The 22422-nt window shown below is 40.6% G+C and overlaps 1 protein-coding gene across 1 annotated transcript in view; it reads left to right on the top strand.

The window, feature by feature from the left end:
- The window catches only part of TIPARP (TCDD inducible poly(ADP-ribose) polymerase), a 28047-nt gene extending 22991 nt beyond the window's left edge, over positions 1-5056 (top strand). The window contains exons 5-6 of the mRNA XM_055569251.1: positions 2024-2302; positions 2982-5056. Of these exons, the coding sequence (XP_055425226.1) occupies positions 2024-2302; positions 2982-3429 (727 nt within the window). The 3' untranslated portion in view covers positions 3430-5056. The remainder of the gene's footprint in view (positions 1-2023; positions 2303-2981) is intronic.
- Positions 5057-22422: the final 17366 nt, after the last annotated feature.

Raw genomic sequence — 22422 nt, 5'->3', positions numbered from 1 at the left:
CTGGCACCAGGGACGGGTTCCATGGAAGACAGTTTTTCCACAGACTAGGGGGGTCAGAGGAGGAGAAGGCAATGGCACCCCATTCCAGTACTCTTGCCTGGAAAATCCCATGGACGGAGGAGCCTGGTAGGCTGCAGTCCATGGGGTCACTAAGAGTCGGATACAACCGAGCAACTTCACTTTCCACTTTCATGCACTGGAGAAGGAAATGGCAACCCACTCCAGTGTTCTTGCCTGGAGAATCCCAGGGACGGGGGGGCCTGGTGGGCTGCCGTCTATGGTGTCGCACAGAGTCGGACACGACTGAAGTGACTTAGCAGCAGCAGCAGGGGTCAGAGGAAGGTTTCTGGCTGATTCAAGCACGTTACATTTATTGTGCACCTTATTTTTATGATTATTATAGCAGCTCCACCTCAGATCATCAGGCATTAGCTCTGGGAGGTTGGGGACCACTCCCCAAAAGGATAAAATTAATTTTTACTTCATCACTGAAGTTAGGAAATGTCATTCAGAATGGCCAGGGGAGGGAAGGAGAGTGATAAATGGTGACCTTAGATCAGGAGAATTCATTCTTCAGAGGTCCTTGAGTACATGCTCCATAGCCTTTGACTGACTCTGGCTCTCTAGAAAAGGCTAGGTATGTGGGAAGCTTGCAGTGTGTCATTGGAATACCTATGAGCTGAATGTTAAGCTTCCGTTTGGTGAACTGATTTCCAGGCAGGAATGGCAGAAGGAAAAGGAGCTGTCTCTCCTGGTGTCAGTGCCAGGTTTTCAGTACAGCTGTGACCGCCTATAACCTATTTTGGGCAGAGTGGTTGGGAGAAGCTTACCTTCCTCCTTCAACCCAGAAACCTCTATTGGTAACATCAACCCCTAACAATACTGGGAAACCTGGTGGGTTAGGATTTAGACTCGTCACAGAGCAGGAATAGAGGGAACAGCTAAAAATAAGGAGATTACAGTCTGTGTTTCCTGCCATTCCTCTAGAATAGTGACGGCTTTTTAAAGAGTTACGTACCTGTCAGAATTTGATTAAAGCAGTGGGGCCTCTCTTCAGAAAAATGTACCAGACAGGGAAGGCTCTGGAGGAATCTGTCAGGTCTTTGTGAAAATGCTCCAGAAGAGAACTGGCAGGCCTTCTTTGCCCTGAATCTGACCGTCAGGGTTAGGATTCCCTTTATCTCTGCTTGTTTCCTTTTGCTCTATTTTGAAAATGGCCCAGAAATAGGATTTAAATCATTTAATCAGGTAGGAATAAGTAACTGCTTGTCTAAACTCATCCTTTAGAGTAACAGACCTGAATTTAAGGTGCAAGGATATTCTAGTGTCTAGGGCTTAAGGTAATTAGCTCTGTCTTAAGCACATCTAAAGCTATAAAATTTGAATTGTATTGATGGTTTTGTTGTTATATGTGATATTTAAAACTGAAGCAAATGCCAAATGTTAGCTTTCTTTTGATGCCTACTCCATGATCTATTTGTTTTTATACAAAAACTAAAAGTATAAGCTTTTTTTTTTTTAATATTTTCTGTCATCTCCCGTAAGCTCCCTCTTACCACCTGCCTCACTGTCTCCATTCACTGTGCTTCCCCATCTAATAAGTAGCCTTTAGTAGTGGTATGTTTTCTGCTTAGTACAACAAAGTTTGAGGAACACATACAAATTGTTGTTACCTTGAAATGGAGTGTAACTATATAGGCAAAAGAGGAATCCAGGACTCAGGAAAGATATTTATAAATTGGCGCTTGCTTACTTGCCTTGCAGGAGTACATTCCAGAGTTTTCTCCATAAGGAAGCCGGGGGGAGCTAATAATAGGTTATCTGTACAGTGTTCACTCTAAGGTTTTTTTCTTTCATTTAATTGATAGCATTTTCTATAATTTTTTAAACTATTTTATATTGGAGTATCAGCCAGTTTTTTAAATATGCATTTTAGCTATTCAGATGGTAATGTTAGAGCACTGTAATGTGAGTTGGACTTACGCTGAGGTTTTACATGGACATTCCTCCCTCTCCCTTCCAGGACACTTGGTGGTGTTCCCACACAGGCTCCTCCACCTCTTGAAGCAACCTCCTCATCGCAGATCATCTGTCCAGATGGGGTCACCTCAGCAAACTTTTACCCTGAAACTTGGGTTTATATGCATCCTTCTCAGGACTTCATCCAAGTGCCTGTTTCTGTAGAGGACAAAAGTTACCGAATCATCTATAATCTTTTTCATAAGACTGTGCCTGAGTTTAAATATAGAATTTTGCAAATATTGAGAGTCCAAAATCAGTTTCTTTGGGAGAAATATAAAAGGTGAGTCAGCAGTATGAAAAGTTCAAAAGAGGTTTTCTTGATGTAGTTAATGATAAATGCAGAACATAATAGTAAAGTCTTGCATAGAACTTAATGTCATATTTTTTCTTACATTAACTCATAATTCTCATAACAGACCTTCCAAGTAGGATTATTACAGTCTGCATTTTACAGAAAGAAAACTGAGTCACAGAAAAGTTGGATAACTTGCCACAGATCATACAGCTAATAAGATATGGTGCTGGAATTTGAACCCAGGCAGGCTAGCACCAGAGGCCTTGTTATTGATCATTTTATGGTGCTCTATTTCAAGTCAGCCACAAATTAATGTAATTCGGTAGAGGGGAGCTTGCATGTAGATTTGAGGAACCTCAGAATTGAGAGACTTTCAGGTTGGTGGAATTAGGTAGGGAAGTCACCCTGAGAAGGTAAGCTGTGAGAGCTAGATTTGAAATGAAAGAGCAAGTGAACAAATGGTTGGTGGAGCAAAGAGGGAAAGGGCTTTTGTCTGCTGTGCAAAAGAGAGGTTTAAACTTGCAGTATGATCTTTGATGATATTTTTGCCCTTGAAGGCTATGTTAACATTTCCTCCCCATTGAAACCATAAAGAGAATATCATGCCTATTAAACTGATCTATACCTTCCTTCTTCTGAATTTCCTGTCCACTTTTTGCATTAGGAAAAAGGAATATATGAACCGGAAAATGTTTGGCCGTGACAGAATAATAAATGAGAGACATTTATTTCATGGAACATCCCAGGATGTGGTAGATGGGATCTGCAAGCACAACTTTGATCCGCGAGTCTGTGGAAAGCATGCTACAATGTTTGGACAGGGCAGTTACTTTGCAAAGAAGGCAAGCTACTCTCACAACTTTTCTAAGAAGTCCTCCAAAGGAGTCCATTTCATGTTTCTGGCTAAAGTGTTAACTGGCAGATACACGATGGGCAGTCACGGCATGAGGAGGCCCCCTCCTGTCAATCCCGGCAGCGTCACCAGTGACCTGTATGACTCTTGTGTCGATAATTTCTTTGAGCCTCAGATTTTTGTCATTTTTAATGACGACCAGAGTTACCCTTATTTTGTTATCCAATATGAAGAAGTCAGTAACACTGTTTCCATTTGAAAAATCTTGGTACTGCTAAATTATTTGTATAAACTCAATCCAGCATTTGTAGCAGGTTTTGGATGGGTGGGCAGAGTAGGGAACAGCACTGGAAATAGGGCAGTTTTAAGATCATTTTTTTAAGTGCTAGAAAGTAAAAAAAAAATTTTTTTAAGAAAAACACAAGTTTTAAAATGACCACTTATTCTTTAATTATTTACTAATTGTTACTGTACTCAGTGTGGAAAAGACTACAGATTGCATACTCTTTTCATTCACACCTGTACATTATAGGCAGCAATGTTATTAGAAGCATTTTTAATAAAGAAACGGAACAGCCTAACTAAATGTGGCTTAAGCCTGGTAGAAGTTTGGCCAAATGGAGGCTGTGAGCAAATGTGAGGATCCAGTTTATTTACAAAGATTAAAACTGACTGGAACTAGTACTACCGTATTTACTCTGTCCAAAGCACTGCTGCGGTGGTGTAGGATGAGTTTACGACATTCTGGTGGGTGGAAAGAAATTTCTGTTTCTATCAGTAGGACTGAAATATGTCACCCTACCACAGAGTTAAATCAATGACTTTAACTGTTCTGCAGAGTTTGCCTGAGAACTCAGTTCTATTTAGAGAAAGTAAGAGAAAAAAAGAACCATTTGAAAAATTTGTCACCAGCAAAATTTTTCATTAACTAGTTATAGAAAATGTGGTTGTTCTGTTAAACTTCAGCCTTAGAAAACTCAGTCTCTCATTATCTATCGTCCACCCCAGTTTGAAGGAGTTGGGCACCTGATTTGGTTAAAGCCAGTCTTAAGAATTAAAAGTATTACTTTTAGGGTTCCAGACATAGGCCCTGACTGAAGGTTTTAGAGAAAGAAATAATACATCTGTAACTGAATTGGTTAGAGTTTATTAGTATACTTTGCACAAAGTAGATCTCAAAAAAGTATTTGTTGACATGGCAATATTGTTAAGGGTGGACCCCCACCCCTCTGCCTGCTTTGCCAGGTGTAGCTGGGTTCCCCGGTCAACTCTGTATCTTACACTACTTCACAGAAACACAGACTTGGAAATTGTGCCACTGGCCCAGCAGGAGCAGTGTTAGGAGACCGGGCCTCTGCCTGAGCTGAGAGGTAACTGCTTGGTGTACTTTGCCTTAAGCAAAGCAAACAGACCTGGATTTACAAAAGTGGAAGTGGTTGTCCACAAAAGAATTCACTATGGAACTCTTTCAGATTCCAAGCTCTCCTAGTATGTTTGCAGTTATTTCATTTATACACAACTCTTCAGGAACTTCTGTGTTGTTCAAAGCAAGATCTATCTATCCTGATGTCTCAGTGACTTGGCCTGTTTAAGCACTTACCAGGGCTTCCACACAGTTATTTATTTTGCCCTTGTTGATCTTTTTGTTTGCTGCCATTGGCATGAAATAGCCAGCTGAGGCTGGTATAGTTGTCCTTTCATTCAGTTGTAACTTGTAAACCAGTAATTCCCAATCTTTTTCAAGTTAAGACATCTTACTGTTGCTTATTTGGTTTTATGAAACTTGTTCCTTTTTTTCTCCCTAAAGGAAAAAAAAAGCTTTATGACATATTTATTTTTTTAATAAAACTAAAGCAAAAATAAAAGTTCTGGTAATTCTTTAAAAACTTTGTTGTTTTGGTTCTCTTTAAGACAGCTGCATTATGATCTATAAATGCTGGTCAGTTGCGTGAATGCATGTGTGATTGAATGACTGAGTGAACAGACCTAACCAGAAACTGCTGCCTAAACACTTGTGCTCTGAGAAATCAGCAAAAAGTGTATTATCTGGCAATTGACTTAAATCACAAGAGAATAGTAAATATTTTGCAGGTAAGTGCTTGAGGGAAAGGGATAAGTTTTATATTAGCAAACAGCAATAGTAAAAAAATATATATATATATATTACCAGATTGTCCCCTTCAGAAGGTGTTGAAGGAAATATAAAAAGGAAGTGTAAATATTTCACCCGCTCTCAAGCACCTTGCTGCTGCTGTTTGGCCACTCAGTTGTGTCCCACTCTTTTGCAACCCCATTAACTGTAGCCCACCTGGTTCCTCTGTCCATGGAATTCTCCAGACAAGAATACTGGAGCAGGTTGCCATTTCCTTCTCCAGGGGAATCTTCTGTACTCAAGGATCAAACACCTGAGTGGGTCTCCTGCATTGGCAGGCGGAGTCTTTACAACTGAGCCACCAGGAAAGCCCCTCAAGTGCCTTAGCTGCTTTCAGCTAACCTAAAGTGACCTGACTGGTAAACATAAGCCTCTTCAATGTACTTTCTCTCCAGTGTGATTTTTAAATTCATGTATCAGATCAGATCAGATCAGGTCAGTCGCTCAGTCGTGTCCGACTCTGCGACCCCATGAATCGCAGCACGCCAGGCCTCCCTGTCCATCACCAACTCCCGGAGTTCACTCAGACTCAGGTCCATCGAGTCAGTGATGCCATCCAGCCATCTCATCCTCTGTCGTCCCCCCTTCTCCTCCTGCCCCCAATCCCTCCCAGCATCAGAGTCTTTTCCAGTGAGTCAACTCTTCGCATGAGGTGGCCAAAGGACTGGAGTTTGAGCTTTAGTATCATTCCTTCCAAAGAAATCCCAGGGCTGATCTCCTTCAGAATGGACTGGTTGGATCTCCTTGCAGTCCAAGGGACTCTCAAGAGTCTTCTCCAACACCACAGTTCAAAAGCATCAATTCTTCAGCGCTCAGCCTTCTTCACAGTCCAACTCTCACATCCATACATGACCACAGGAAAAACCATAGCTTTGACTAGACAAACCTTTGTTGGCCAAGTAACGTCTCTGCTTTTGAATATGCTATCTAGGTTGGTCATAACTTTTCTTCCAAGGAGTAAGCATCTTTTAATTTCATGGCTGCAGTCACCATCTGTAGTGATTTTGGAGCCCAGAAAAATGAAGTCTGACACTGTTTCCACTGTTTCCCCCATCTATTTCCCATGAAGTGATGGGACCGGATGCCATGATCTTCGTTTTCTGAATGTTGAGCTTTAAGCCAACTTTTTTACTCTCCACTTTCACTTTCATCAAGAGGCTTTTGAGTTCCTCTTCACGTTCTGCCATAAGGGTGATGTCATCTGCATATCTGAGGTTATTGATATTTCTCCTGGCAATCTTGATTCCAGCTTGTGTTTCTTCCAGTCCAGCGTTTCTCATGATGTACTCTGCATATAAGTTAAATAAACAGGATGACAATATATAGCCTTGATGAACTCCTTTTCCTATTTGGAACCAGTCTGTTGTTCATGTCCACTTCTAACTGTTGCTTCCTGACCTGCATACAAATTTCTCAAGAGGCAGATCAGGTGTTCTGGTATTCCCATTTCTTTCAGAATTTTCCACAGTTTCTTGTGATCCACACAGTCAAAGGCTTTGGCATAGTCAATAAAGCAGAAATAGATGTTTTTCTGGAACCTCGTGCTTTTTCCATGATCCAGCAGATGTTGGCAATTTGATCTCTGGTTCCTCTGCCTTTTCTAAAACCAGCTTGAACATCAGGAAGTTCATGGTTCACATATTGCTGAAGCCTGGCTTGGAGAATTTTGAGCATTACTTGACTAGTGTGTGAGATGAGTGCAATAGTGCGGTAGTTTGAGCATTCTTTGGCATTGCCTTTCTTTGGAATTGGAAAGAAAACTGACCTTTTCCAGTCCTGTGGCCACTGCTGAGTTTTCCAAATTTGCTGGCATATTGAGTGCAGCACTTTCACAGCATCATCTTTCAGGATGTGGAATAGCTCAACTGGAATTCCATCACCTCCACTAGCTTTGTTCATGTATAGTATCGTATATTTTAACTAAGCAAAGACCTGTGGAGTCAGACCAAATTTTGTAATGGTTCCATGGATTTAAAACACTGAAAGGGATTCAGCAAATCTGTCTCCTTCCTGGCACCACTGTAATTTATACCATTTTAGAAAGCTGGAACTGTGGCTAAGATTTTTAGGGGGAGTCTGCAAACCAAGATATTCCAGTGTCATACAATTCTGTGGATGAGAAAGTTTACATGTGCAAGGTTAATAATTACTAGGCCCTTTGTATTTATAAATTCTAAAGCCCAATCCACCTTTTTGCTATAAACCTCCTTCAGTAAATGGTTTAGATACAAAAATAATCATTAGGGCCTGAAATATTGATCTTTGAGGAAAAATTTTTATGATACTAGGTCTGAAAATGACTTAAAAATGATGCCAAACAGTCCCGTATGGTCATTTTAAATCAGAGGGGTTTCCGTTAATTAAGGAAGGTAAGTGGTTTTGTGTAGTCAGTTTTCTCATCTTCGTAGGTTTTCTTCCTGACTACAAATGATAAGAATGTTCTTTGAGACTTTACAATCCAGTTTTTATAAAATGCTATACAAACCAATAATATTTATATACAAATTAAAAGCCAGAAGCAGTACGGAGGTTCCTCAGAAAACTAAAAATAGAATTAGCATATGATCCAGGAATCCCACTCCTGGGCACATATCTAGACAAAACCAATTCAAAGAAACATGGCACCCCTATGTTCATAGCAGCACTACTCACAACAGCCAAGACATGGAAACAACCTAAATGTCCACCGACAGATGGATGGATAAAGGTGATGTGGGGTGTGTGTATACACACACAATGGAATACTACTCAGCCATAAAAGAGAATGAAACACCCATTTGCAGCAACATCGATGCACCAGCATTTATCATATTAAATAAGTCAAAAGAAAAATACCATATGATATCATTTAATGTGGAATCTAAAATATGGTACAAATGAAAACTCATTGGTGCCATATGACTCACAGAAAATAGATATGTGGTTGCCAAGGAGAAGGGGAGAAGGAAGAGGGATGGACTGAGAGTTTGGGGTTAGTAGATGCAAACTAGTATATATAGGATGTATATATATCAACAAGGTCCTACTGTGTGGTACAGGAAACTCCAATCTCCTGGGATAAACCATAATGGAAAAGAATATTTTAAAAAGAATGTATAAATGTGTGTAAGTCAATTTGCTGTACAGCAGAAAACACAACATTGTAAATCAACTATACTTCAGTATTAAAAAGAAAAAGCCAGAAGCATTTTCCTTAGCAATGAGTGTCGGGTTTTAAAAACAGACTCATTTAGTTTATTGACTTAGGTACTCTTATTGCAGGCAAAATAAATAAGACTACTTTTCCTTAGCTTGCTTACCTTACAAGCTATCATCATCATAGGCAGAAAGAAGATGCTATTGAAGAGTTTCATCACCATTATTAGCTGGTCTTCTTTTATTGCTTTACTCACTCTTTAGCATATTTTTTGGGTGACTAATGCCTGACTAGAACTCTCAGATGGCAGCTCTTTTGAGGCTTTAATCTTACATAAATGTGGAAGATTTGTATGTTAGAATACTGCTAAATTCTTCCAAACCAGAGCAGATAGCCACCCACTTTGATGATGTTAGAATTTTAAGGGCTTAATTGTACTTAAAGTAAAAGTGAAGTCACTCAGTTGTGTCCAACTCTTTGCGACCCCACGGATTGTAGCCTACCAGGTTCCTCCATCCATGGGATTTTCCAAGCAAGAGTACTGGAGTGGGGTGCCATTTCTTTCTCCAGGAGATCTTCCCAACCCAGGTATTGTAGGCAAATGCTTTACTGTCTGAGCCACTAGGGAAGTCCTAATTGTGCTTAAGTACCTAATTAATGGACTTCCCTGGTGGCTCAGATGGTAAAGCGTCTAACTGCAATACAGGAGACCCAGGTTCAATCCCTGGGTTGGGAAGATCTCCTGGAGAAGGAAATGGCAACCCACTCCAATATTCCTGCCTGGAGAATCCCAGGGACGGAGGAGCCTGGTAGGCTACAGTCCATGGGGTCGCAAAGAGTTGGACATGACTGAGTGACTTCACTTCACTTCACCTAATTAATAAGATGAAAATGACCAAAATCTCCTATGAATTCAGTGATCTTTTTTTTTATTACTAATTTTTATTGGCGAATAGTTGCTTTACAAAGTTGTGAGATTTTATAGTCTAATATTACTTTTTTTTTAATTTTATTTTATTTTTAAACTTTACAATATTGTATTGGTTTTGCCAAATATTGAAATGAATCTGCCACAGGTATACATGTGTTCCCCATCCTGAACCCTCCTCCCTCCTCCCTCCCCATACCATCCCTCTGGGTCGTCCCGCAAATTCATATTAACATGACAACCATATCTACATTTTATGGGTAGGATATACTTAGTTTCTCAACAACATTTAGGGCTCACATGTATTAATGGACTCCTTACAATAATTCCTACATGCTGCTAAAGTTTACAGCCAATAGGCTGGAAACAACTGGGCTGGACTATTTCTAAATTCAAGTTTTATAACTATTTATCTCCTTAATTATATCCAACCCTAAAATTTAGCCTTAATCAAATCAGCTCAGAGGCTCAACACAGTGTTCAGAAGCCTCTAACTCTTATAAAATAAGTTTTAAGTGCCAAATTGTCATTGGTTGGGCCTTCTGTCTACATACATCAGCTGCACTTCAGTTTTTCACAGCACATTAAGTACAGTATTTAACAGGTCTGAGTGGCAAGACTACACCGCTGCTGCTGCTGCCAAGTCGCTTCAGTCGTGTCCGACTCTGTGCGACCCCATAGACGGAAGCCCACCAGGCTCCCCCGTCCCCAGGATTCTCCAGGCAAAAACACTGGAGTGCGTTGCCATTTCCTTCTCCAATGCATGAAAGTGAAAAAAAGTGAAGTCGCTCAGTCATCTCCGACCCTCAGCGACCCCATGGACTGCAGCCTTCCAGGCTCCTCCATCCATGGGATTTTCCAAGCAAGAGTACTGGAGTGGGGTGCCATTGCCTTCTCCGGCAAGAGTACACTAAAGAGATGCTATCCAACTGTATGAGACTGTGGGACTCTTCCAAGCTAATACGAATTCCTTATGCAGCCACCAGTTTATACATTTTTTTTTGAGCAGCAGTGATGGATTTGGGGCATTAACCCACACTTTTCTGACAAAGGTCCTACTTGAAGGTTTGCATTTCAAAGTATCTTGGTTATGGGTTTAAATCATAATTTCTAAGCTGAGTGAAATAAACTATTCTACTTCAGAGTAGCAACCATAAATCGAATGAGAATTACTCTCAATGATCTAAGCCAACTGAACACAGTAACTACAGCTTTAGTTCCAACCACTCATAAATGCAGCTGAATTCTAAATGTACATTTCTACCCATATGAATACATTTTCTAAAAAAAAAAAAAAGTTTGTAGTCTCATTTATAATTAACTTGTAGGCATATATAAGTCAGTGCTAGATAGGAGTGGGAATGCAGATTTTGTGAATCATTGTTACTCAATTTTGCAATGAATTACTGTCACAGAGAGCAGTGGCTTAGTCACAAGCCTGTCTAAGAAAATTACACAATCTTAGTGTTTGCTTGTGGACTGAGATACAGAATGTGAAGCAGCATGGTACCTGGCTCATGGTATACGATCACATTTTAGCTAGTGGGAGTAACACAGAAGTAGTATTATGGTACGCTGGATAATGGCCCCCAAAACACACAAGTCCTAATTCCAGGAACCTGTTCATATGGTATATGGCAAACAAGGCGTTGCAGACATGATTTAAGGCCTTGGGATGGAGAGATGATTCTGGATTACTCTAGAAGCCCAATGTAATCAAGGGTTCTTCCAAGAGTGAGGCAGGGGACTTCCCTGGAGGTCCAGTGGCTAGTGGTCCACTGAAAGGTGAACACCCCAGGTCAGTAGGTGTCCAATACGCTACTGGAGAAGCACAGAGAAATAGCTCCAGGAGGAATGAAGAGGCTGAGTACAAAAGAAATGATGCTCAGCTGTGGATGTATCTGGTGATAAAAGTAAACTCCAATGCTGTAAACAACAATACTGCATAGGAACCTGGAATGTTAGGTCCACAAATCAAGGTAAATTGGAAGTGGTCAAACAGGAGATGGCAAGAGTGAACATCGACATTTTAAGAATCAGTGACCTAAAATGGATGAGAATGGGTAAATTTAAATCAGATGACTGTTGTATCTACTACTATCTACCGTGGGCAAGAATCCCTTAGAAGAAGTGGAATAGCCCTCATAGTCAACAAAAGAGTCTGAAATGCAGTACTTGGATGCAATCTCAAAAAAGATAGAATGATCTCAGTTCATTTCCAAGGCAAACCACTCAATATCATAGTAAACCAAATCTATGCCCCAACCACTAATGCTGAAGAAGCTGAATGGTTCTATGAAGACCTACAAGACCTTCTAGAACTAACACCAGAAAAAGATGTCCTTTTCACCATAGGGGATTGGAATGCAAAAGTAGGAAGTCAAGAGATACCTGGAGTAACAGGCAAGTTTGGCCTTGGAGTACAAAATGAAGCAGGGCAAAGGCTAACAGAGTTTTGCCAAAAGAGTGCACTGGTCATGGCAAACACCTTCTTCCAACAACACAAGAGAAGACTCTACACATGGACATCACCAGATGGTCAATACTGAAATCACATTGATTATATCCTTCACAGCCAAAGATGAAGAAGTTCTATACAGTCACCCTAAACAAGAACTGGAGCTGACTGTGGTTCAGATTGTGAACTCCTTATTGAAAAATTCAGACTTAAATTGAAGAAAGAAGAGAAAACCACTAGACCATTCAGGTATGACCTAAATCAAATCCTTTATAATTATACAATGGAAGTGACAAATAGATTCAAGGGATTAGATCTGATAGAGTGCCTGAAGAACTATGGATGGAGGTTTGCAACATTGTGTAGGAGGTGGTGAGCAAAACCATCCCCAAGAAAAAGAAATGCAAAAAGGCAAAATGATTGCCTGAGGAAGCTTTACAAATAGCTGAAAAAAGAAGAGAAGCAAAAGGCAAAGGAGAATAGGAAAATATACCCATTTGAATGCAGAGTTTCAAGGAATAGCAAGGAGAGATAAGAAAGACTAGAGATCTCTTCAAGAAAATTAGAGATACCAAGGGAATATTTCATGCAAAGATGGGCTCAATAAAGGACAGAAATGGTATGGACTTAACAGAAGCAGAAGATATTAAGAAGAGGTGGGAAGAATACACAGAAGAACTGTACAAAAAAGAGCTTCACGACCCAGATAATCACAATGGTGTGATCACTCTCCTAGAGCCAGACATCCTAGAATGTGAAGTCAAGTGGGCCTTAGGAAACATTACTACAAACAAAGCTAGTGGATGTGATGGAATTCCAGTTGAGCTATTTCAAACCCTAAAAAATGATGCTGTGAAAGTGTTGCACTCAATATGCCAGCAAATCTGGAAAACTCAGCAGGGGCCACAGGACTGGAAATCCCAAAGAAAGGCAATGCCAAAGAATGCTAAAACTACCACACAATTGCACTCATCTCACACGCTAGCAAAGTAATGCTCAAAAGTCTCAAAACCAAGCTTCAACAATACATGAACCATGAAATTCCAAATGTTCAAGCTGGATTTAGAAAAGGCAGAGGAACCAGAGATCAAATTGCCAACATCTATTGGATCATCGAAAAAGCAAGAGTTCCAGAAAAACATCTACTTCTGCTTTATTGACTTGCCAAAGCCTTTGACTGTGTGGGTCACAATAAACTGTGGGAAATTCTTAGAGATGGGAACACCAGACCACCTGACCTGCCTCCTGAGAAATCCGTATGTAGGTCAAGAAGCAACAGTTAGAACTGAACATGGAACAACAGACTGGTTCCAAACCAGGAAAGGAGTACATCAAGGCTATATATTGTCACCCTGCTTATTTAACTTATGGGCAGAGTACATCATGCGAAATGTTGGGCTGGATGAAACACAAGCTGAAGTCAAGATTGCCAGGAGAAATATCAATAACCTCAGATATGCCAATGACACCACCCTTATGGCAGAAAGCAAAGAACTAAAGAGCTCCTGATGAAAGTGAAAGAGGAGAGTGAAAAAGTTGGCTTAAAACTCAACATTCAAAACACTAAGATTACAGCAGCCAGTCCCATCACTTCATGGAAAATAGATGGGGAAAAAATGGAAACAGTGATAGACTATTTTTGAGGGCTCCAAAATCACTGCAGATGGTGACTGCAGCCATCAAATTAAAAGACACTTGCTCCTTGGAAGAAAAGCTATGACAAACCTAGATAGTGTATTTAAAAGCAGAGACATTCCTTTATTGACAAAGGTCTGTCTAGTCAAAGCTTTGTTTTTTCCAGTAGTCATGTATGGATATGAGAGTTGGAGTATAAAGAAAGCTGAGTGCCAAAGAATTGATGCTTTTGAACTGTGGTATTGGAGAAGACTCAAGAGTCCCCTGGATTGCAAGGAGATCCAACCAGTCCATCCTAAAGGAAATCAGTCCTGAATATTCATTGAAAGGACTGATGTTAAAGCCGAAACTCCAATACTTTGGCCACCTGCTGCGAAGAACTGACTAATTTGAAAAGACCCTGATGCTGGGAAAGATTGAAGGCGGGAGTAGAAGGGGACGACAGAGGATGAGATGGTTGGATGGCATCACTGACTCGATGGACATGAGTTTGAGTAAGCTCTGGGAGCTGGTAATGGACAGGGAAGCGTGGCATGCTGCAGTCCATGGGGTTGCAAAGAGTTGGACACAACTGAGCGACTGTACTGAACTGAACCTCAGGATGTGCTAAGACACCATAGGCCTTGAATTTGTGGCAGTGAGATAAAACTACTTGGAGATGACAAACTTAAATTGTCTTATTACCAGCAAACTAACTCAGTTAGCTTTCTCCATTCATTCACACAAACATATCATGTATGTATGCTAAGTCATTTCAGTCATGTCCAACTCTTTGTGACCCTGTGTGGACTTTAGCCTGCCAGGTTCTTCTGTCCATAGGATTCTCCAGGCAAGAATCTGGGCTAGATTGCCATACCCTCCTCCAGGGGATCTTCCCAACCCAGTTAAGGTACTAACAGGTAGTATCTGACTGAGAAACTCAGGAATACCCCATCATGAGTGTGACCTGTTCTGCTTTGGATCTATCACTACACCTTCCCACAAGGTCTCTGAGAAGGTATTTGCCCAAAGAAAGCAAAGCAAAGAGATTATTATCAGCCAAGGTCTTGACTCTAATCTCCAATACAGTAAACTGGACTAAAGGTTGAAAGGCAGAAGGCTACTCTGTCTATCAATGCTGCTGCTGTTAAGTCGCTTCAGTCGTGTCCGACTCTGTGCGACCCCACAGACGGCAACCCACCAGGCTCCGCGGTCCCTGGGATTCTCTAGGCAAGAACACTGGAGTGGGTTGCCATTTCCTTCTCCAATGCCTGAAACTGAAAAGTGAAAGTGAAGTCGCTCAGTCGTGTCCGACTCTTAGTGACCCCATGGACTGCAGCCCACCAGGCTCCTCCGTCCATGGGGTTTTCCAGGCAAGAGTACTGGAGTGGGGTGCCATCGCTTTAGGACCAAACACCCTGGATCTAGCAGGATATATAGAAGCCCTGCTTCAACTACTCTCTACATCTAATGCCTTAAGTAAAGTTAAGCCTTCACTTCTATGACACAAAGAAAAACCATTTCTAAGAAGAAAAAATATTCATTATTTAGAGCAAGGGTTGCCAAACTTTTTTGTATAAAGAGCCTGATAATAAATATTTTAGACTTGGTGGATCACACAGAATCTCACAGCTATTGAACCCTGCCATTGTAGCACAAAAACAGCCACAGATGATGTATAAGTGAATGAGAAGAGCTATGATCCAATAAAACCTTATCCGAGCCTCAGGTCACCTATGCTGTATAGCACTTTTCACTCAGTGTAATTGAACCAAAGTTAGTTTATTTTATTTCTTACTTGAGATGTCCAGGTGCTGTATCAAATTTTTGTTTCTAACTCCTACTGTAGCTGGGCTCCTAATGACAGGGAATGCATTATTATTATTTATTAATATTTTTTTCCCCTGTCTATCCTATATTAGACCATGTTCAACTCAAAAAGAAGACCAAAAACCTTTAAGAAGCCTATGTTCTCGTGGCCAACATTACTTATAAAGACCTGTTTTCCACTTTGGAGGCAGCGGATCATGAGGGCACTATTGGAAGGTGTCCATCATTGCACTGATAGACACCCCAGTTGAAAGCAAATCCAGTTGTTGATGTTCTATGAGAAAACTCCCATTAGACCATGAATAGATGAGAAACTAACTAGATCCACTAATGGCAAGTGGTCAGTCCCTTACTATGGTACCAAGTGGATGGAAAACTTTTCTGATTTTTGGTCATAGGATGGCCAAGCACCTAAAGAACTCCCTAAAGGCAAGAGGTCACTTATAATAACTCATCCCCCTTTTTCAAAAAATTAGAGTTGTCTGGATGGTGGTGGGGTTCCCTAGAGCCAAGAAATAGCCCAGGGATGTTCTCTGGAGACAATGGGAGGCAACAAGATAGAAAGGGTAGAAACTATATTGTAGAACTATGACCATATGTTTGATAAGGCTAGGGATCAGCCCCAAGTCTGAAGAGGCCACAATGTCTGATCTATAAGACATCAGGACTGCGACATCAGTTTTATTCTGGTCTTCTCTCCAGAAATGGAAGAAAATGGTATCTGATGAGCAAAAAAGAAACAAACAAAAATAAAACAAAATAAATGCTGGAAACTCACAGACATACCTATAGATAAAATAAAGACCTCTAGAGAGCTTTGATGGCTTTTCACAGAATTGCCACAGGTCTCAGAAAAGTCAAGGTGGTAGTGACGGCGAGGGCGGTAGTGACGGTGATCACGGGGAGATGGGGGCAGGCCTTCATGTTGATGCTGACCGTGTTGGTGATGGAGAAAGTCACGGTGACGGTGGTAGTGGAGAGAGGGATGCTCATGGCCAAGGTGGTCACGCAGGTCATAATGGTGATGATGCTGATGAGAATTCTGCTGCTGTTTGTCGTGGTGGTGGTTGAAAGAGAGGAATAAAATAGACATCTAGTACTTGATTTAGAAAGAAAGTAGGGGTAATAAATTATACAGTGTCCAGCTCCATTATAAAGACTCACAAGGAAAGTACAAAAAATTCTGACCTTGAGCCCTGCCTCAGAATTCAATCTGATAACTTTGAAGTCAGAAAAGAAAAACAGTAGGTTCAAACACTGGTTTTAATTGGTTAGTAAAAAAGAGAGACCTATGGTAATTTTTATTTATTTTTTTAATTTTAGGAAGATATGTTAAAAGAGTCTTGATTTTGAAAGTGAAGCTTTTTCACCACCTCCGCTCATGATGAAAAGGGTCAGGGCTGCCTTACTGTGTAACTCCAGAAAGTGTTACTCACACATCTGTGTGAATAGCACCCTGGAGGAGTTTAAAGCTCAGAGTGCAGCTATGTTTAAGGCACTGGCATGACAGAGTAGCCTGTAGTAATCTGAGAAACCGGGCAGAGATTCAAGGAAGAGCTAAGAAGGCAGAAAGTTCTCAGAAGTTCTTAGTGCTAACAACAGGGAGACAGACCAGGCCCAAAGCCACACAGAATCAACAAGAGATTCCCAACAGTGGACAGCAGCCCATGAACTTCAGAAGGACATTGTGTGATATCGAAATTTTAGGTTGATTCCCTTATTAACACAAGGTAAATACAGGGTAAACTGTATTTTTTTGAATTGTGGTGCTGGACAAGATTCTTGAAAGAACTTTGGACTGCAAGGCGATCCAACCAGTCAATCCTAAAGGAAATCAACCCTGAATATTTATTAGAAGGACTGATGCTGAGGCTGAAGCTCCAATACTTTTGCAACCTGATTCGAAGAGCCAACTCATTGAAAAAGACTCTGATGCTGGGGAGAATTGAAGGCAAATAGAGAAGAGGGTGGCAGAGGATGAGATAGTTAGATAGCATCACTGAATCAATGGACAATGAATCTGAGCAAACTCGGAGATAGTGATGGACAAGGGAAGCCTGGTGTGCTGCAGTCCATGGAGTCACGAAGAGTCAGACACAACTCAGCAACTGAACAACAATAGCAAACTGTATTTACCTTTTGTTATCCACAAATCTTAAGGAAAATCTTACAATAGCCTTGAGTCTCAAGGAACGCTGGAAAGGAGATTATGCCCACTCTTGAAAGTCATGTAGAGAAGGAACAGGATGAAAGACTACGGGTGATGGACAACTGAGCCAGGATAAAGACATCAGGCAGCCACAGGAGAAGTGCAACCACCAAAAGAATTTAAGCACCTCCTACCGAAATTCAGGGGCATATGCTGGCCTTCTCATAAATAAGGTGGGAGGAACTGAGTTATTTATTGTGATATTAAAGAAAAGGGTGATCCTGGAAGACTGGAGAACTTGGAAATACTTAGGCACAATGATAATGTCTACTGATGTTTACTGAACATTCATGATATTTATTGAACATTTACTACATGGTACATGCTATTAAATGCTTTGTGGGCCTTATCTCAATTTACAGTGAGAAAATAAGACCTATAATAGATTATTTAAATCAAGGGAATGCAGCCAGTGAGTGGCAGAGCCCTATTTAAACCTGTCTGCTAAATTCCAAACTCATACTCGAAAATCATTGGTCTCCAATTATTGTGATGATACATTCCCATAATTAAAAACTTCAGGGCATGCACTATAATCTATGTATATTTATTTATTCATAAATTATATACATATATGTATATATCTTCTTCTCCACTAATAAATTACATGCATTATAAAATAAATATGAAAATAGAGAAAGATGAAGCAAATAATTTTTATGTTTTAAAAACAAGAAATGTAGTGTTTTTATATTTATTAAATGTACATACATATTGTTGCTCTTGCTAAAAAATAATAGTATTAATAGCTGGTAAAAGTATATCATGACTGTATCTAAATGGAAGATTCCCATCACTGACAAAGCTTACTAAATCATTATAGTAATTTTTTCATTCTTAACCGTAGTTTTGGAATGTTTACTATCCACAGTAATCATCAAAGAAAAAGATATAAAAGGAATCCAAATTGGAAAAGAAGAAGTAAAACTGTAACTGTTTGCTGATAACCATGATACTATACATAGAAAATCCTTACAGGATACAACATTAATACACAGAAATCTTTTGCATTTCTATACACTATCAATGAAAGATTAGAAAGAGAAATTAAAGAAACAATCCCATTTGCCGCTGCATCAAAAACAATAAAATATCTAGGAATAAATCTACCTATGGAAGAAAAAGACCTATACCCTGAAAATAAGATGTTGATGAAAGAAATAGAAGATAACACAAATGATGGATACACCATGTTCTTAGATTGGAAGAATCAATATTGTGAAAACAACTATACTACCCAAGACAATCTACCGATTCAATGCAATTCCTATCAAATTACCAATAGCATTTTTCACAGAACTAGAAAAAAAATTTTTTTTAATTTGCATGGAAACATAAAAGATCCCAAAGAGCCAAAGCAATCCTAAGAAAGGAAAAAACAGAGCTGGAGGAATCTGGTTCCCTGGCTTCAGACTATCCTACAAAGCCACAGTAATCAAAGCAGTTTGGTACTGGTACAAAAACGGAAATATAGATCAAAGGAACAGAATAGAAAGTCTAGAAATAAATGCATGCACCTATGGTCAATTGCGGAGAAGGCAATGGCACCCCACTCCAGTACTCTTGCCTGGAAAATCCCATGGACGGAGGAGCCTGGTAGGCTGCAGTCCATGGGGTCGCTAAGAGTCAGACACGACTGAGCGACTTCACTTTCACTTTTCACTTTCATGCATTGGAGAAGGAAATGGCAGCCCACTCCAGTGTTCTTGCCTGGAGAATCCCAGGGATGGGGGAGCCTGCCGGGCTGCCGTCTATGGGGTCGCACAGAATCGGAGACGACTGAAGTGACTTAGCAGTAGCAGCAGTATGGTCAATTAATCTATGACAAAGGAGGCAAGAATATACAATTGGAGAAAAGACAGCCTCTTCAATAAGTATGCTGGAAAAACTGAACAGCTACATGTAAAATAATGAAATTAGAACATTGTCTAACTTCTCAGGTGGTGCTAGTGGAAAGAACCCACCTGCCAATGCAGGAGACAAAAGAGACGCAGGTTCAATCCGTGGATTGAGAAGATTCCTGGAGGAGGAAATGGCAATCCACTCCAGTATTCTTGTTTGGAGAATTCCACAGACAGATGAGCCTGGTGGGCTACAGTCCATGGCATTGAAAAGAGACACGACTGAAGCGACCTAGCACACACACAACATCTAACATACACCAAAATAAACTCAAAATGGATTAAAGTCCTAAATGTAAGGCTGGATACTATAAAGGTCTTAGAGGAAAATAGGCAGAACACTCTATAAATTGCAGCAATATTTTTTTGATCCACCTCCTAGACTAATGACAACTAAAAAACAAACAAGTGGGACTTAATTAACTTAAAAGCTTTTACACAGCCTTGGAAACCATAAACAAAACAAAAAGACAGTCCCCAGAATGGGAGAAAATATTTGCAAATGAAGCAGCTGACAAAGGATTAATCTCCAAAATATACAAGCAGCTCATGCAGCTCAATATCAGAAAAACAACCCAATCAAAAAAATTGGTCGAAGACCTAAATAGACATTGCTCCAAAGAAGACATACAGATGGCCAAAAAGCACATGGATACTCAATATCACTCATTATTAGAGAAATGCAAATCAAAACTACAATGAGATATCACCTCACGCTGGTCAGAATGGTCGTCATAAAAAAATCTACAAACGATAAATGCTGAAGAGAATGTGGAGAAAAAGGAACCCTCTTGCACTGTTGGTGGGAATGTAAGTTGACACAGCCACTATGCAAGACAGTAGAGAGATTCCCTAAAAAACTAGGAACAAAATTACCATATGACCCAGCAATCCCAGTACTGGGCATATACCCTGAGAAAACCATAATTCAAAATGACACATATACCCCAGTGTTCGTTTTTTCACCCCAGTGTTCATTGCAGCACTATTTACAATCATCAGGACATGGAGTCAACCAAGATGTCCATTGACAGATGAACGGATAAAGAAGATGTGGTATATATGTACAATGGAATATTACTCAGCCATTAAAAGGAATGAATTTGAGTCAGCTGTGGTGAGGTAGATGATCCTAGAGCCTGTTACACAGAGTGGCGTAAGATGGCAAGAGAAAAACAAATATCGCGTACTAACACATATCTGTGGAATCTAGAAAAATGCTGCTGCTGCTGCTAAATTGCTTCAGTAGTGTCTGACTCTGTGCGACCCCATAGACGGCAGCCTACCAGGCTCCTCCGTCCCTGGGATTCTCCAGGCAAGAATACTGGAGTGGGTTGCCATTTCTGTCTCCAATGCATGAAAGTGAAAAGTGAAAGTGAAGTCGCTCAGTCGTGTCTGACTCTTAGTGACCCCATGGACTGCAGCCTACCAGGCTTCTCCATCCATGGGATTTTCCAGGCAAGAGTACTGGAGTGGGTTGCCATTGCCTTCTCTGAAAAAAATGCTACTGATGAACTTATTTGCAGGGCAGCACTGGAGAAGCTGACATGGGGAACAGACTTGTGGACACAGCAGGGGAAGGAGAAGGTGGGACAACTTGAGAGAGTAGCATTGACATATATACATTACCACGTGTAAAACAGATAGCTAATGAAAAGCTGCTGCATAATTCGGGGAGCCCACTCGGTGCTCTGTGAGGACGTAAAGATGTGGAATATGGGGGTTAGACAAGGAGGCTCATGAGGGAAGGGATATATGTATACTTATAGCTTATGCATGTTGCTATAGAGTAGAAACCAACACAACATTGTAAAGCTATTATCCTCCAATTAAAAATAAATTAAAAAAAATTTTTTGTATGGAAACACAAAAGCAATCCTGAGAAAGAAAAACAAAGCTGGAGGAATCTGGTGCCCTGGCTTAAGACTATATTACAAAGACACAGCAATCAAAACAATTTGGTGCTGGTACAAAAAACAGAAATAGAGATCAATGGAACAGGACAGAAAGCCCAGAAAAGCTAGTGGAAGTGATAGAATTCCAGTTGAGCTATTTCAAATCCTGAAAGATGATGCTGTGAAAGTGCTGCACTCAATATACCAGCAAATTTGGAAAACTCAGCAGTGGCCACAGGACTGGAAAAGGTCAGTTTTCATTCCAATCCCAAAGAAAGGCAATGCCAAAGAATGCTCAAACTACTGCACAATTGCACTCATCTCACATACTGCTGCTGCTGCTAAGTTGCTTCAGTCGTGTATGACTCTGTGCGACCCCATAGACGGCAGCCCACCAGGCCCCGCCATCCCTGGGATTCTCCAGGCAAGAACACTGGAGTGGGTTGCCATTTCCTCCTCCAATGCATGAAAGTGAAAAGTGAAAGTGAAGTCGCTCAGTCGTGTCTGACTCTTAGCAACTCCATGGACTGCAGCCTACCAGGCACACACGCTAGTAAAGTAATGCTCAAAATTCTCCAAGCCAGGCTTCAGCAATATGTGAACCATGAACTTCCTGATGTTCAAGCTGGTTTTAGAAAAGGCAGAGGAACCAGAGATCAAATTGCCAACATCCGCTGGATCATGGAAAAAGCAAGAGGTTCCAGAAAAACATCTATTTCTGCTTTATGACTATGCCAAGACTATGCCAAAGCCTTTGTGTGGATCACAAGAAACTGGAAAATTCTGAAAGAGATGGGAATACCAGACCACCTGATCTGCCTCTTGAGAAATTTGTATGCAGGTCAGGAAGCAACAGTTAGAACTGGACATGGAACAACACACTGGTTCCAAATAGGAAAAGGAGTTCGTCAAGGCTGTATATTGTCACCCTGCTTATTTAACTTCTATGCAGAGTACATCATAAGAAAAGCTGGACTGGAAGAAACACAAGCTGGAATCAAGATTGCCGGGAGAAATATCAATAACCTCAGATATGCAGATGACACCACCCTTATGGCAGAAAGTGAAGAGGAACTCAAAAGCCTCTTGATGAAAGTAAAAGTGGAGAGTGAAAAAGTTGGCTTAAAGC

Source organism: Bubalus kerabau, chromosome 2, assembly GCF_029407905.1.
Source record: "Bubalus kerabau isolate K-KA32 ecotype Philippines breed swamp buffalo chromosome 2, PCC_UOA_SB_1v2, whole genome shotgun sequence".
NCBI classification, from domain to species: domain Eukaryota; kingdom Metazoa; phylum Chordata; class Mammalia; order Artiodactyla; family Bovidae; genus Bubalus; species Bubalus kerabau.
This window is presented reverse-complemented; position numbering and strand designations above follow the sequence as displayed.